The following is a 15,023-nucleotide window of genomic DNA, read 5'->3' as shown; positions in this document are numbered from 1 at the left end:
CACCTTTATTACAAAAATTTGGAAAAAAGATTGGTAAGTTAATGAACTGTTTAAGGGTAGCTTTCAGGTCCACTTCTGGAAGAAAATTTGGACTAGTTTTGAAGGGTGACCTTATCCTTACGAAAGATCAAATAAAGTGGCTTGCAATACAATGTCAAGAGCTCAGAAATTCTCCTAGCTGATGTAATGACCACCAGGAAAATAATCTTCCAGGACAGAAATTCGGCCAAAGCTACTGGTTCAAAAGATGGTCTAGTTAAGCCTTGAAGCAATTACATAATGTCCCAAGGAAGAACTGGATCCCTTAGAGAGGGCATAAGAAAGAATGTTCCACTCAAAAGGGCTTTAGAAAGTTTCAAGGAAGAAACACAGTTCTGGTTTTCTCCTACATGAAAGTTAGATAAAACTACTAGCTGTACACCTTAATAGTAGAAAAGCTAGCACCTTCCTGAAATAATCATGCCAACAAATCCAGAACACATGGTAAAGGTGATGAGAAGGGATCTCAGCTATTAAATGATCTCCAAATAGTAAATATCTTCCATCTGATTCTATAAACCTTTCAGGTGTTTGGCTTTTGTGAAGCAGATAATTAAAGTGGAAAGCCTGGCATATCTAACCATAACTGAAAATGGGGGAACCATGCAGTTAATTTCATGGCTTTTAAGGCTAAGTAAGACTGACCAGATGGGTGAAATAGCATATCTGGAAGTGGGTACAGCACCCAGGTAGGGTGTAAGGCTGAAGGAAGGGGAACAAAATCTGACAAGCTCAGAAGGGTGAAATGTAAATCACTGTTGCCTTACAATGAATAGTTTTCTGAAGGAACTTCGTTATAAGGGGAAAGGGAGGGAAGGTGTATAGGAGACATGGTTGTGAATCAGAGTATCCCTCAGTGACTGACACTACTGGGGGATCAAGGCGAAGTAGCTGCATTTGGTGTTCAGGTGGAATGCAAATAGGTAGCAACACTCCTTGCTATAGTGTCTGAAAATCATGTTTGCTACTGACTGGCTGAGGGACAGGGGGATGGATCTGCTTAACCTAACCATTAAAACATTGGAATTTCTCAGGATATGCATTGCCAATAGAAAGCATTGGGAAGGCATTGCCCATTGCCAAACCCTCATGGCTTCTTGTGACAGTGGGCATGAATGGGTACCCCCATGCTTGTTGATGTACCAGACCACAGCCACAATGTCCTTCTGGATGGAAATCACACCCTTGGAAAAGTAATTCTAAAACATCTGCAGCTATAGGAGCCCTGACCTCATTTCCAAGACATTGATGTGAAGACTGGCCTCTGAAGTTGTCCATGTGCCTTGAATCATCTTCCTTTCAAAATGCTTCCCCACCCCAGAAGGGAGGCATCTGTGCACACAGTCACTTTAGCAGGTGGAATGATGGTCAATCGATCTCAACTCACTAGTGGGAAAGTCAACCACTAATGGATGTGAAGTCTGCATATCAGTGTAAGAGGAACTGGGAACTGCATGGGTTGGTACAACATAGACCATTAAGACAGGGAGAGTTCACTGCAGCACCCTCATACTGAATCTGGCCTGAAGAACCAGCATAACAGAAGCAGACACTGACCCCAGTAGTTGAAAGATAAGTCTTGCTGGGGGATGTGAGACAGAGAGGACCTCAGAAGCTTGGTGACGCAGGAAGAGTACTCTTGATTCTGGAAGTTTGGCAAAAGAATCCTGGGCAAAATTCTGGGACTTAGAAACCAAAACTTCTTTCCACCCTTTTTGTTCCTGGAAAAAGTCCTTTAGGGGTGGAAAAAGGATGTCCATTGTAGATATGATTTTGCCCTCTTGCTCACTTCTGGTGAGCATTTCTTTGATCTTGGGTCCAAAAAGTGTGGAACCATCAAAGGGTGCACTGACAAATTATGTCTTGAATCTCTTCAGAGAGTTGCAGAGATGTATCCAGGTCTGCCAGTGAATGGCACTGCCAGCGTCTGCAGCTCTCAATGTGCTATCAGCTGCATTGGAAAGCAGTCACACAGATGTATTAGATATCAATTGATGGGTTATTAGCTGCAATTCCACAGTTTTCTGTATCTCAGCAGACAGACTACCCAAAAGGGACTTGGGAAAACTCCTCAGTCAAGTCTCTCTGGAAATGTGTCATATGGGTTAGGTAATTCAGCATGCAAACAGCTAATATTGCTGTTGACTTTCTGAATGTGTCCAATGCCCTATACTCCCTGTTACGGAGACGGACAGAAAGCTAATTTTTCATGGCTGCGAAAACCACTATGGTATCTATCACACAGCCAACACATCAGTTTCCTTTCCAAGCCTGCTAAGGGACCAAGTTAATGAGCTCATCAGTGGTGAAACCATCCAGTAAGCAGATGGGCCAGAATGCTGACTCCTCTTCGGAGGGGGAGTTGGTGGACCAACACCCTTGCTATTCTATCAGATCAAGTATTTCTCTGGATGGGAGGGAAGATGAGGAAGAATGAAAATGGACAACACAGATGAAACATTATGGTGAGTGCATAACTTCTTTATCTGATGTTGTCCTTTCCATTCTTCCTCACTGATGGGTCAGAATCCCCAGCAACATGACTCTTGGGAGGCCCTCAAAGGGTATGCACTGTCGACCAAAATAAACTCTGTTTCTGGAGACAATGCCCAGTTGTAATATGTCACACAGCTAGGAGTCTTTGACCAGGTGACAGCAGGACGGACAACAACTGATAGAAGCTCTGGCAGAAAAGTACATGCAGTAGTCATAAATCTGGTAAAATGGGCTGTAACAAAGGAACTACAGACCATTTGGGGAACAATTCAGTGAAAACTTAGTCAGTAATCTGTTTGACCAGTGTAATCTTGGGCACCGTTTAACCCAAGCAGTTAGAAAGAAAGGGAGGATAAACAGATGGTCAGACATTCTGTACTTTTTGGTCTCATGCAACATGAGCATATCTGTAAATGGAAGTCAAGAAGATGTAACAAGTGTTTGCCATAATTAAAAAGGTTGGTAACAAAAAAAGGCAGTTGTGTGGATGACTAATGTTCATCTTTGTGGCTACTTTGGTTAAAAAAAAAGGGAGGGATTGATCAGAGGAACACCCTCTTTTATGAAAATTAATGTAAGGAGACTTGGCAAACAAGGCCTAGAGGTCTGAAATTTGTTTGCCAAAGGTAGCTGTTACCAAAAAAAAAACATTTCATATGAAAAAAGTCATATCCCAATTGCTTGTCGGTTCAAGGAGTTTTTTTTATCAGTCCCTGAAGGATAACCGCGAGATTCGAAGGAGAACAGGGGGTCTCTCATGGGAGGTCTAAGCATCAAGATTCTTTACAGGAAAGTTTTACATAATCTGGAAGTTGTAAAGGAAAGGAATTCATTTCCTGAATGAAAAATCAAAATAGTTTTTAGCCCAATGTCAGCCGGTGGTTACCGAGGGAAGAAAGAAGCTTAAAGAAACAACAGAACAAGAAATTTAGACAGAAGAACAGATTAATTCAATAAACTAAATCTTCTTACTGCTCGAGACGCAGAATCCTCCATCTAATCACAATGGCAGCAAATGAGATCTGGGGAGTTAGGGACAGTGCAGTGCATTATGGGAAGAGGGACCTCAAGAATGGGATCCAAAGTCTAGAAAATGCAGCCGAGCCAGATCCAAGGACTGGATCAGAGAACCATCAGTGAGGAAGACTGAAAAGACAACATTAGATATGATGGTAAAAATGGGGAAGGGTCATGTCAGTGAATGGTTGGAATAAACTGCTAAATAAGTAAAGACATTCCTTCTAATGAGTTATTCCAGCTTTTTATGCAGCTACATACCTAAAGATAATATGATTTGTTACAGCAGAAAACAATTTTGCCTCTACTGAAGGTCAATTTCTGAATATTAAACTATACCCAAGTGACTTCACACTCAACAGTATTAAAGGAATAATTTTTGCTCTTAATGACGATAGGTTATATATTGGCAAAAAGTAATGTATACATTTCATTGAAATACATCTGTAACTCAGTAATTCACTGCAGTATATGGAAGGTAACAATAGACTTGCAGCTCCTACTTAAGAGAAACTCGTTAAGTATAAAGAGGAGGAAAAAAATGCTTACCAACTAATTTTTGGCTATCTTTGTGTATCAAGGCTTGTTCCGGCAAATCTAAGGAACCATCCCATGACGCTAAGCTGTCTCCTTTACCTGCTACATTAAGTGCAATCTAAAAAGACAAAAAGAGCCCATGTGTCTAAACTAGGAAATTGCCAAGCAAACAACAAAAAAGAAATGTGATAAAACAGACAAAAATGACTGCATACCATTATTTACCTGTACTGTTATACAGAGGCAGAAGTGACTTTAAAATAATGTTTTCTTATGCTAGGTGCATTAATTTACTGTTTACTATTTGACAGCTAGTTTGTTTGTTTGTGAACCAAGTGGACTGCCTCAGTGACCTCCTCAGCCACAACCAAGAACAAAAGCACAAAGGCAACAAATAATATAACACAGTTACAAAGAGTATAGGTAAGTTACATCAACTGAACAATGTAGTGAAATAGTGTACAAAACAAACATCACAAAGCAATTAAAACATTAAATGCTCAGTACAACCAGACATAAAACAAGCATTAAGAAATCTTATCAGCTTCACTCTCCTCCTCAGTTGTCTGCATTGGGTCATTTTAAAGTGTAAAATGCTCTTTCTAGGATAAACATTAAAGGACTTCAATGCATTTCACAGTCATGATCATAAGGACACTTAATTATTGGTCTCATGCCTCCCTATACCCTCTTTAGTTACACATCAAAATACTTTTAATTCACACTGTTACATTTTTTCTTATTTAATGCAGCAGACTTGTTGAATTACTGCCACGTCACATTTTGTACCATATGCTATGCCAACCAAGCATCAGATTTATATAACTATACATACTTCAGCATCTGTGATGTTTGGCAATGTGCTGTGACTTTTACTCATAATTCTACTATTGAGCCACACAAATTAAGCTACTGACACAGACATCAAAAATTCCTGAGCACTATACTTCTTGTCAAGGCCAGGAATATGTGAGAACTGTTTCAGCAAAGCACCCTCTCCTTCCAAGATTAAAACTGTAATTTTAATGCTAGAAAACTGAGACTGTTAATATAAATTAATCTCTGAAGCTCTTGTGGTCCTATGGTTTAATAATTCTGCTTACAAGAAGAAAGTAAGGAGTGAAAAGAGATTTTTTAACAGTTAAGAGCTGTCATGACGTCAAGCTGAATCCTGAACTAAAGAGAACTGTCTTGAAACTGAGAATTATTTTGACTAAAAATGATGGGCAGAACAGGAGAAACGATTAGAGTCAATAATATCAGAAATACACAATATTAACATTTATTTCTGGTATATATTAAAAGGTCAAAAGAAGTGACAGTAGATTTGAGTTGATATTCTGAAAAGATGGTGGATCTGAAGGCAGACAAGAAAAAGGTGAAACTGAGAATAACCACATTAAAAGAGATGAAGTTTTGCAGACTAAAATTGTGTAAACAAAAGAAACAGAATCTACACTTCAAGTCCTGCTCAGTGCGCAGCCATCTTAGAAAAGCTTAATTTCACTTCTCCTAGCGTGAAAACAGAGCATTAGAAAAGGCCCACTGAATTTGTCTTTTTGAGCAATTTCAGTTATTGGCTACTAAGTGCAATGCCTGGATGCCAGCAAAAAAGAAATTCGGAGAACCTGGAAGAAAACCAATCATAAAAGGTGAGAAGGAAAAACATCGGATGGGAAGAATCCTGCAAATGTTCAGCAAAAATTAGTTCAAGCTTCAGCTTTGGTGCAAGACAGGACTTCCAGTAATCTAGAGCAAAAAAGTTAAATGTGCTCAGAGCTGTTTAAAATAAATGAAACACTGAAGGAGCACATCAACACAAATAACAAAAGGCTGGAAAAAATGGAAGGAGCTTTAGACAGATATTCAGATGAGCTGATAAAACTGAAAAAATCAGAGGTCAAAATGAAAATGTTGGCTGAGTATGACACTGCTCACAAGACGTGTTTCAAAAAGGGTACAATTAGAGGGCACAGCACATAGGGAAGACAGGAGATTTTCTGCTGTACCACAGAAACTGGAAGGAACAGACTATTAATTTTATCAAAGCACAGATAAGCAACTCGACTGGTATTCCCCAGCAGGAGTTGTTAATTGAAATGGCATATCATGTGTATGCTCCAAAACTGGCCATGAGAGAGCAGCCAGGACCTTTAACAGTAAAGATGTAATCATACCAGCAGAAAGAGTTGATTCTGACAAAACTGTGGCAGAAGGACAAAGTACTAAAAGTTGGAAACAGTAGAATGTTTGTGGAAAATGATTACTCACTATACATCATGCAGAAAAGTACTACATTTTTTCAGCAAATCAGGGAATGTTGAGAAGCAGGTGTGAGATTCAAACTGCTGTATCCAGCTATCTTCAGATTATTTTTTTCCTGGAGGGTCAAAGTCATGTTTGATGCAGAACATGCTAAGAAGGTAATACAAAAGTTTGTCCAACAAAAAGTGACCTATCAAACAGAAGACAATTCTGCTTCTTATTCTTCTGACAATAAAGCTCACTGACAGACTATGCCAGTGAAACCTTTGTCAATGATGCAAAGAAAAATGCTTGAGAGACATTAAAAATCACAGGAGTTGGCTAATAGAACCAGGAGTACATTGGAAATGAACCAGAGACTGGAATTGGGAGATGTAGATCAACAGGAAGAAAACCAGCAACTCAGAAATCAATGAATAAATATGGAATTACAAAGCATTAATTACATTTGTGAAATATGACAGAACAATAAAACCTTGAAATATTGGACTTTTTTGACTTTGTTAAACTTGTAGTGGACTCCAAAGGATATGGCCTACTTCATGTCATTAATGTTTTGTAGAACATAAAGGAGAAGAGAAGAAGAAAACAGGTAACTGTAAGGAAAACAAATGTTGTTCTTAACAGTATTTTTATAATACATGACACCTACTGCATGCTATACAATAGAAGTTATGCACTCACCATAACATTCCATCTGTGTTATGCATTTTCATTCTTCCTCAACATGCGAGTTTGGATCCAATCCTCTGATCAGACTCTGCTGCTTTTTTTATGGCCTGTGGTCTACTGTAAACTCTCAAGCTCCTCCCTTACCCATAATGTTATAGTTCCCGTCCATAACTCAAATCTCGTTTGCTGCTTTTTTTATGTCTAAACAACACACACACACACACATATATATATATATATATACATACACACATATACACACACATATACATACACATGCATATAAGAAACCACTTTCTGGAGCTCAAAAAGAGGAATAGAGGCTCCTTTGGTTTCCTCTCGTTCTTCCAGAAGTCATAAAAGGTAGGGGGATGGCTGGGTTGGGGGGTTCAGGAAGAATTAAAATAGACATCACAGATAGAATTTTATGGTGACTGCATAACTTCTTTATCTAATGTTGCCAATTTTCATTCATCCCTCAACATGTGGGACAGAGCCCCCCAGATACATGAATCCTGGGTGGACTATAAGAAAGGATTATTCTTGAGTACCATTGAGCCAAAGGCTGCTCTTCCCCTAAAGATCAGATCAACTCTGTAATGAGCAATAAAAGTATGAAGATTAGCCCAAGTGGCTACAACCCAAATATCATCCATGGAGTACCTGGATAGAAATAATGAAGAGGTTGCCATGGATCTAGTTGAACGAGCTCTCAAAGGTTTTGGCAGGGACAAACCCAATTTGCTGAGGACAAAAGAAATGCAATCAATCAGTTAGCCACTTAGCTAAGGTTATTTTGGTAACTGGTTTATCCAATCTCGAGTCTGAAAAGGAGACAACTAATTTATCTGACTTTCTGAATTTGTCACTTCTATGCAGATAGAAACGCAAGTGCCTCTGAACGTCCAACAAATGGCAAAACATATTTCCCTTTCTTGGAAAAATTTGGGAAGAAGTCTAGGAGAATGATGGATTGATTAATTTTGGATCCTGACACCACCTTGGGAAGAAAGGATGGGTTGGTTCATTAAGACACTATCTTTATGAGAAGGCTTGCAGTTCTGAATGAAACTCTCTTAGCCAATGTAATAACTACCAAAAATATTGTTTTCCAAGTTAAAAAAGTACAGTTGTGTACATTTAACCATAAATGTAGATGTTCGAGTGTATTCACTGTTGCAGTCATTACATTTGGGTAATCTACTGGCAGGTTGCCCTCAGTCGGCCTGATTAACAAAGTCTTGGGTCCTGAGTTGGTTGCTGTCCCTTCTTCCATGATGTCAGGTCGTCAGGGGTATAAAACATTGCAGCCGATGCCATTACATTAGTTTTTCTTGCCCCAGATGCCAGGTGCCCCCCAAATGGGGAGCAAATAAAATTAAAAACACAAAAAATATATTCCTCCAACCAAAAGCAAATACACCAAAAGGGCTTTTAAGCATAGTGAAAGAAAGTAGCGGTATAGCCAGAGAAAAATAGGGGGCTGGAGGGAGGGTAACCAGGACTGCAACAGTGAATACACTCGAACATCTACATTTATGGTAAGTGTACACAACTGTACTATGTTCTTCGGGTTTCACTGTTGCAGTCATTACATTTGGGTAGATTCCCACAGCTATGGTTGGGTGGAGGGAATTATACAGCATTAGGACCAGCTATAAGGCCCTGTAGGACAGCAGTGGCAAAGCCAGCTCTGGATTTAGAGAAAAGTGGTAAATGGTAATCTTTGGTGAAAATATGAATTGAGCTCCAGGTAGCAGCTTCTAGAATGTCCCTGGTAGGAACACCTCTGAGAAAGACTGTTAAAGTAGATGCAGCCCTGGCGGAATAGGATCAGATCCCCTGGGGGATAGTTTTTCCATGGTGCTTATAGCAGAAACGAATTCAATGGCTTATCCATTTGGAAATGGTTTACTTTGAAAGAGCATTTCCCTCTGCCCCTGCAGCAAATGCTACCAACAGTTATTCAGATTTTCTTTTCCTGTTTAAGTAAAATCTAAGTCGTCTGTGTACATCCAATGAATGCAGAATCTGCTCCCCCTTGTTCTGTGGATTGGGAAAGAAAGCTGGCAAATGAATGGTCTGATTAAGAGCCACACTGGATACCACCTTAGGCATGAAGGATGGATTGGTCCTGACAGATACCCTGTCCGCATGAAAAATGATGAAAGGCTCCACTGCCATAAGAGCCTGTAATTCAGAAATCCTTCTAGCTGAAGTGACTGCTAAAAGGAAAGCTGTTTTCCAGGAGAGAAATTTTAAGTCTGCAGTAGCAGCTGGCTCGAAAGGAGGGACAGTGAGTTTCTCCAATACAAAATTAAGGCCCCAGGCAAGAGTTTGAGCTCTCCTGGATGGTCTTAAGTTTTTGGCCCCTCTGAGATCTGCTTTAGCAGAGGATGAGAGAAGAGGGGAGGTTCTGTGTTGTAATGAGCTGAAATGGCTGAGGCGTGGATTTTTATGGAAGAAAAGGACAGGCCCTTGTGAAGCATCTCAGTTAAGTATTGCAAAATCTGAGGAATGTTGGGCACTGCTGTGCTTATCCCTTGAGACTGATTCCAGGCACAGAATCTTTTCCATTTGTCAGCTTAAGATTTTCTAGTACTAGGTCTTCTTGCCTCCAAAATGACATCCATCACAGGTTTGCTGAGGGATGCTAAGGGTGAATTTAGGTGATTAGCCACCCTGCAAGATTCAAAGTTTGGAGCTGAGTGTGCAGACTTTGGTTGTTCTGCTGAGACAGTAAGTAAGGTGTCTGAGGCAGGTGCCACGGAGGAAGGTGTGACACTGCGCAGGAGTGGATACCAGTGTTGGTGGAGCCAGTCTAGAGCAATCAAAATCATTTTTGGTTTGTCTTGTTTGACTTTTAGTAGAACTTTGGAGAGCAGAGGGGAAAAGGCATAAACTGATAGTTTTTCCAGCTGAAGGACAGAGCATCCACTTTCCAGGCTTTTTTGTGACGAGTTCTTGTGCAAAATTTGTCCAACTGATAGTTCTGGGGTGAGGCAAAAAGATCTATGTCTGGGCTCCCCCATTAGCATGTCAACATGCTGAAAAATCCATAGTTCCAGTTTCCATTTGTGAGGGTCCATGAGATTTCTGCTTAGTTCATCTGCCAGAGCATTCAGCTTTCCTGGCAGGAATTAAGCTTGTAGTTGTACTTGATAGGTCAAGGCCGTGTTCCACAATGCCATGGCTAGTCTGCAAAGGGGGTAGGAGTGTGCACCCCCCTGCTTGTTTATGCACCACATAACTGTGTTGTTGTCTGTCTTTATCAGTAATTGTCCTGGATGAAGGTAGTCCTTGAAGGCTGTCAGTGCATTCTGTACAGCTAGCATTTCTTTTTGATTTATGTGAAGGTGCATTTCATTTGTGCTCTATTTTCCCTGAATGCACTTCCCTGCCAGATGAGCACCCCATGCATAGTCTGATGCGTCTGTAGTTAGGGCTTGGGCGGCAGGGGGTGGTGTGAATGGCAGTCCCTTGTTCTGGTGGCAGGCCTCTGCCCACCATAGGAACTCTAGGTGCAGGCAATGTATGATAGGTATCATTGTTTCCAGGCTTTGACAACGCTGACTCCATAGACTTTTTAAATACCACTGAAGTTTCCTCAAATGCAGTCTTGCATATGGAATTAGAAGAATGCAGGAGGCCATGAACCCCAAGGCTTGCAGTATTTGCCTTGCAGAAAGCAGGGTTTTTGTGGCCACCTGTTTGAAGTAGGTCACCAAATGAATTTGCTTCTCTGGTGTAAGGAAAGCCATCTGGGCAGTTGTATTCAAGCTTGCACCCAGGGAATGTAATTTTTTTGAGAGGGTACCAGTTGTGATTTCTTTTCATTTATAGTGTACCCTAGACAAGGTAGAACCCTTTTTACAAATGCCAGATGTTTTAGAAGAATGTCCTTGTTTTCTGCCTGAATTAGACAATAGTCCAGGTATGTATATATCTGAATATTTCTTTGCCTGCAAAATGCAATTACTGGAGCCAGGCACTTTGTAAAGACCCTGGGCGTAGTAGATAAGCCAAAGGGCAGTGCAGAGAACTGGTAATGCAAGTAGCCTGCTTTGAAGCGGAGTTATCTTCTGCAAGATTCCCTGATTGGGATATGCAAATTTTAAATCTAGAGTTGCCAATCAGGCATCTTTGCCTAGCATAGGAAGTAACTGGTGAAGAGTCAGCATCTTGAATTTTGGAATGTCCAGAAAGGTGTTTAGAGTAGATAAATCCAGAATTGGACGCCATGATTTGTCTTTTCTGGGTACCAGGAAAAGTCTTGAATAAAATCCTTGTCCCTTTTCCTCTTCTGGTACTGGTTGAAAAGCCCCCATGCTCATGAGGGAAAGTACTTGTTTGTGGGCCTCTGCCCACTGATTTGGGGGCAGGTCTGGCCATCCATTTGGAATTGGCAATGTGTGGAAATGAAATCTGTATCCCTGGGATACTATATTTAGAACCCATTTGTCCTGGGTTATAAGTTGCCAGTTTCTTGCATGAAGAGCCAGTTTTCCCCCCAAAGGGGAGGCTAAAAGGTAAGTGCTTTGTAAGTGTAAAGGGAAGTCATTGAGACTGCTTACCATAGGGAGGTGTCTTGTTGTTTCCAGATTTGGAAGAGGAGGCACCCCAATGTTTTGTTCTGAAAGTCCCTTGGGACTGAAACATGATGCCTTTGGAATGTCTGGGTTTGACTTGAGTGGCTCTCGAAGGAACTGGAAAGGACCAGTTCTTGGTAGGCCAGTGCCTACTAAATCTTGGAGATTGCACTTGTAAGAAATCTTTCAGAGTTTGCATAGATTTAGCTTCATCTTCCATCTTTTTTAGAACTTCTTCAGCCTTATTACCAAAGAGACGGTCCTGTTGTAAAGAAGCATCCAACAATTTTGCTTTAACATTATCAGGCAGAGTTTGCTCTTTGAGCCAAGCATGCCTTCTTAGCACAGAGCCAGTTACAGCAGCCCTGTAAGAGGCCTCCAAAGAATCAAAACAACATTGCAAAGTATGTTTTCCAACTTGTTCAGCTGAATGTAATAGATCCTGTAAATCTCTATTTTCCACACAGTCAGAAATTAACATCATTTTCTGTTTAAGCAGTCCCATGATGATATGCTGTTGATATTTTAGCATATGAAATTGACAGTTTAAAGCCTTGATTGCCAAGGTTACAGAGGTGTAAACCTTCTTACCCCATCTATCCAGTGCCCTGGAATCTCTATCAGAAGGGGTAGGATTTTTAGCAATAAAAGCCTTAATGCCTTTGGGAACCTGAGAAATGGTTTCAGGATCCGCAACAGGATTTTTGAAAAGGAATTTGTGGGAGTCAGGAACCCTGTAGTATCTGTCTGGCTTACCAGGAGCCGGAGGCAGAGAATCAGGAGCCATACTAGATTCTGTAAAAACATCATCAACAATGTCTAGAACAGGACGTATAGCCAAAGGCCTATGCTGAGGAAGAAGAAGAAAATCTCTAAGACTCTTTTTAGATTCAGAAAAATCCTGACTTTCCCAGTGGAAATGTTCCCTTAAGGTATGTAAAGTTTCCCCAAAAGAAAAATCCTCAGGGGGAGAAGCAGAAGGAAAGGAATCTTCTGCATCAGAGTCCTCATAAGTAGGTATAGACAATTCCTGTTCATTAGAAGAATCAGAGGAAATAGAATCCTGTTCAGAAGATTCATAGTCAATATCTTGCCTAGGTCTCTTAGAAGGGGGTGGGGGGTGGCTACCCCTGATCAGAGTAATTAAATCTTCAGCCATTTTGATAATTTGTTTCTTAGGCATAGGGGCCTGCACATGTGGCCTAGGCATCGGTTTTTTTAGACATAGTTCTGAGATTTTGGCCTTAGTTTTGAAGATGGCGTCAGTCTAATATACAAATCTGTAGGCCTAAAAACAACCTCAGAAGCTGGTGCCTGCACAGTGGCTCCGGACCCATCCAAGGTAGAGACATCTGCAGGTACCATAACTGAAGCACCTCGCAGCATACCGGACTCCGAATGGGTCTCAGTAGAGGCCTGCGAATCAGAATTAGCGGGTATCAGGGTCTGTGACCGCGCCTCACTGAGTACCGGCGAACTGGCGACTGGCAAAGCAGAAGCGTCTTTGGCAGTTTTGAACCTCAATGGCCTGTCTCTGTCATTTTCTTTACGTTTTTTAGGTATTCCGGTAGTCAGATTGTTAACCGACGACATTTCTGGATAATTAAAGCAAGAGCCAAAATATTTAGAAGCAAAAATGTACCGACGTTTAATAGTGTGTTGATTAAATAAAGCACAAAACTGACAGCAAGGTACATCATGGTCAGGGCCTAGGCAAGGAATGCAGTACAAGTGAAAATCCTTATGAGGTATTTGCTTCCCACAAGTAATGCAATTATTAACTTTTACTGACATCGGTAAGGAGCAAGAAAAAGTTTCCCCAACGGAGTACTTAGCTTTAAGTTGAAGACTTTGGTTCTGAAACTCGAAAATGAAAATTTCAGGAGTCGGCTGACCGGCACTTGTGAACTGCTTCTGCTTTGGGCACTGCGTGGCAAGAAAGACCAATGCAATGGCGTCGGCTGCATGTTTTATACTCCTGATGACCTGACGTCATGGAAGAAGGGACAGAAACCGATGCAGGTCCCAAGACTTTGTTAATCAGGCCGACTGAGGGCAACCTGCCAGCAGTTTACCCAAATGCAATGACTGCAACAGTTAAACAAGAAGAACATCTTTAGCTCACATTTAGCAGCTGGTTCAAATTGTGATTGAGTCAGGGCTTATAACACTAGGTTTAAATCCCACAATGAAGGACGATCTTTATAGGGGAGGTTTCAGCAAAAAAAGTACCTTTAATAAATACCTTACATAGTCGTGATGAAACTAGGAAGGAATTGCCAACTCCAATATGAAAATTAGAAATAGCCACCAATTGCACTTTAACTGCTGATAACCGCTGAAGAACTAGCCCCTTCATTAAAAATAGTAGCCAAAAATTCAAGAACCTTGGGTACAGACACTGAAAAAGGGTCGATCTTTTCCATCTACTTTTGTAAATCTTCCTAATGGAAACTTTGTGGGAAGACAACAGAATGCGATAGACAGGGGAGAAGAGCCAGGGCTGTCCGGCTACCAACGGAGTTGGAGAAATGATGCAGCCAACTTTAGGCCCAAAAATGTCTGGATGAATCATGTCTGTTGGATGACACAGAAGATCTGTAAGTGTATCCAGGATCTATGGAGGATGAACTAGATGAAGCCAGAGAAATAAGAACCTGTATGCTCTTCAATCGAGATGTTTTCTGAAGAAATTTAGGGATCGGAGGAGTTGGGGGGTAAGCATAAAGGAGACCAAGGGCCAATCTTGGAGAACAGCATCGCTCGGTGACTACCCCAGTGGGGGGATCAGGGCAAAGAACCTGCTGGACTTGCTGTTGAGGGGAGATGCAAAAAGATCGCAACATGATTGTCCCCACTGACAAAATATCTTTTTTGCAATTTCCCTGTTCAGAGACAACTTGCGAGGTAAAAGAATGGATCTGCCCAATTGCAATCATGCTGGATTTCCCCAGAATGCGCACTGCTATCAGAAATCAATTGGATGAGATCATCCACTGCCATGCTTTCCAAGCTTCTTGACATAAGGGGCAAGATATGGTTCCTCCTTGTTTGTTGATGTACCAGATGACCGACACTGTCTGTCTGAATTGAAACATTCCCTGAAGGGAGAGAGTCTTGAAAAGCCTGCAGCGCTAACAGAAACACTTTCATTTCCAAGACACTGATATGTATGTTGGCCTCTTCTGGGAACCAGGTGTCTTGGATTGTCTTTACAAAGAAGTGGCACCCCCCACCCAAATTGGGACGCATCTGTGGTCACTATGGTCTTGGACTAAGGTAGCATGAAAGGGTGGTCTTGTGAAATCTGAGCAAATCCACCATCTGAGACATATTTTGCATGCTTGAGTGACTTTGATCTGGGTGGACAACGGCTGATAAAGAATGGACCACTGAGTTGCCAGGGCC

General features: G+C 41.2%; 1 protein-coding gene across 3 annotated transcripts in view; it reads right to left on the bottom strand.

Moving 5' to 3' along the window:
• TBC1D23 (TBC1 domain family member 23) overlaps positions 1-15,023 on the bottom strand; it is a 1,834,851-nt gene that overhangs the window by 1,332,504 nt on the left and 487,324 nt on the right. For all 3 annotated transcript variants that reach the window (XM_044071377.1, XM_044071378.1, XM_044071379.1), the window contains exon 3: positions 4,102-4,207. In XM_044071377.1, coding sequence (XP_043927312.1) covers positions 4,102-4,207 — 106 coding nt within the window. The remainder of the gene's footprint in view (positions 1-4,101; positions 4,208-15,023) is intronic.

The sequence above is a fragment of the Protopterus annectens genome, chromosome 5.part0 (genome assembly GCF_019279795.1).
Source record: "Protopterus annectens isolate FY-2018-M chromosome 5.part0, PAN1.0, whole genome shotgun sequence".
Classification (NCBI taxonomy): domain Eukaryota; kingdom Metazoa; phylum Chordata; order Ceratodontiformes; family Protopteridae; genus Protopterus; species Protopterus annectens.
Note: the sequence above shows the minus strand (reverse complement) of the source record. Positions and strands in the feature narration are given on the sequence as shown.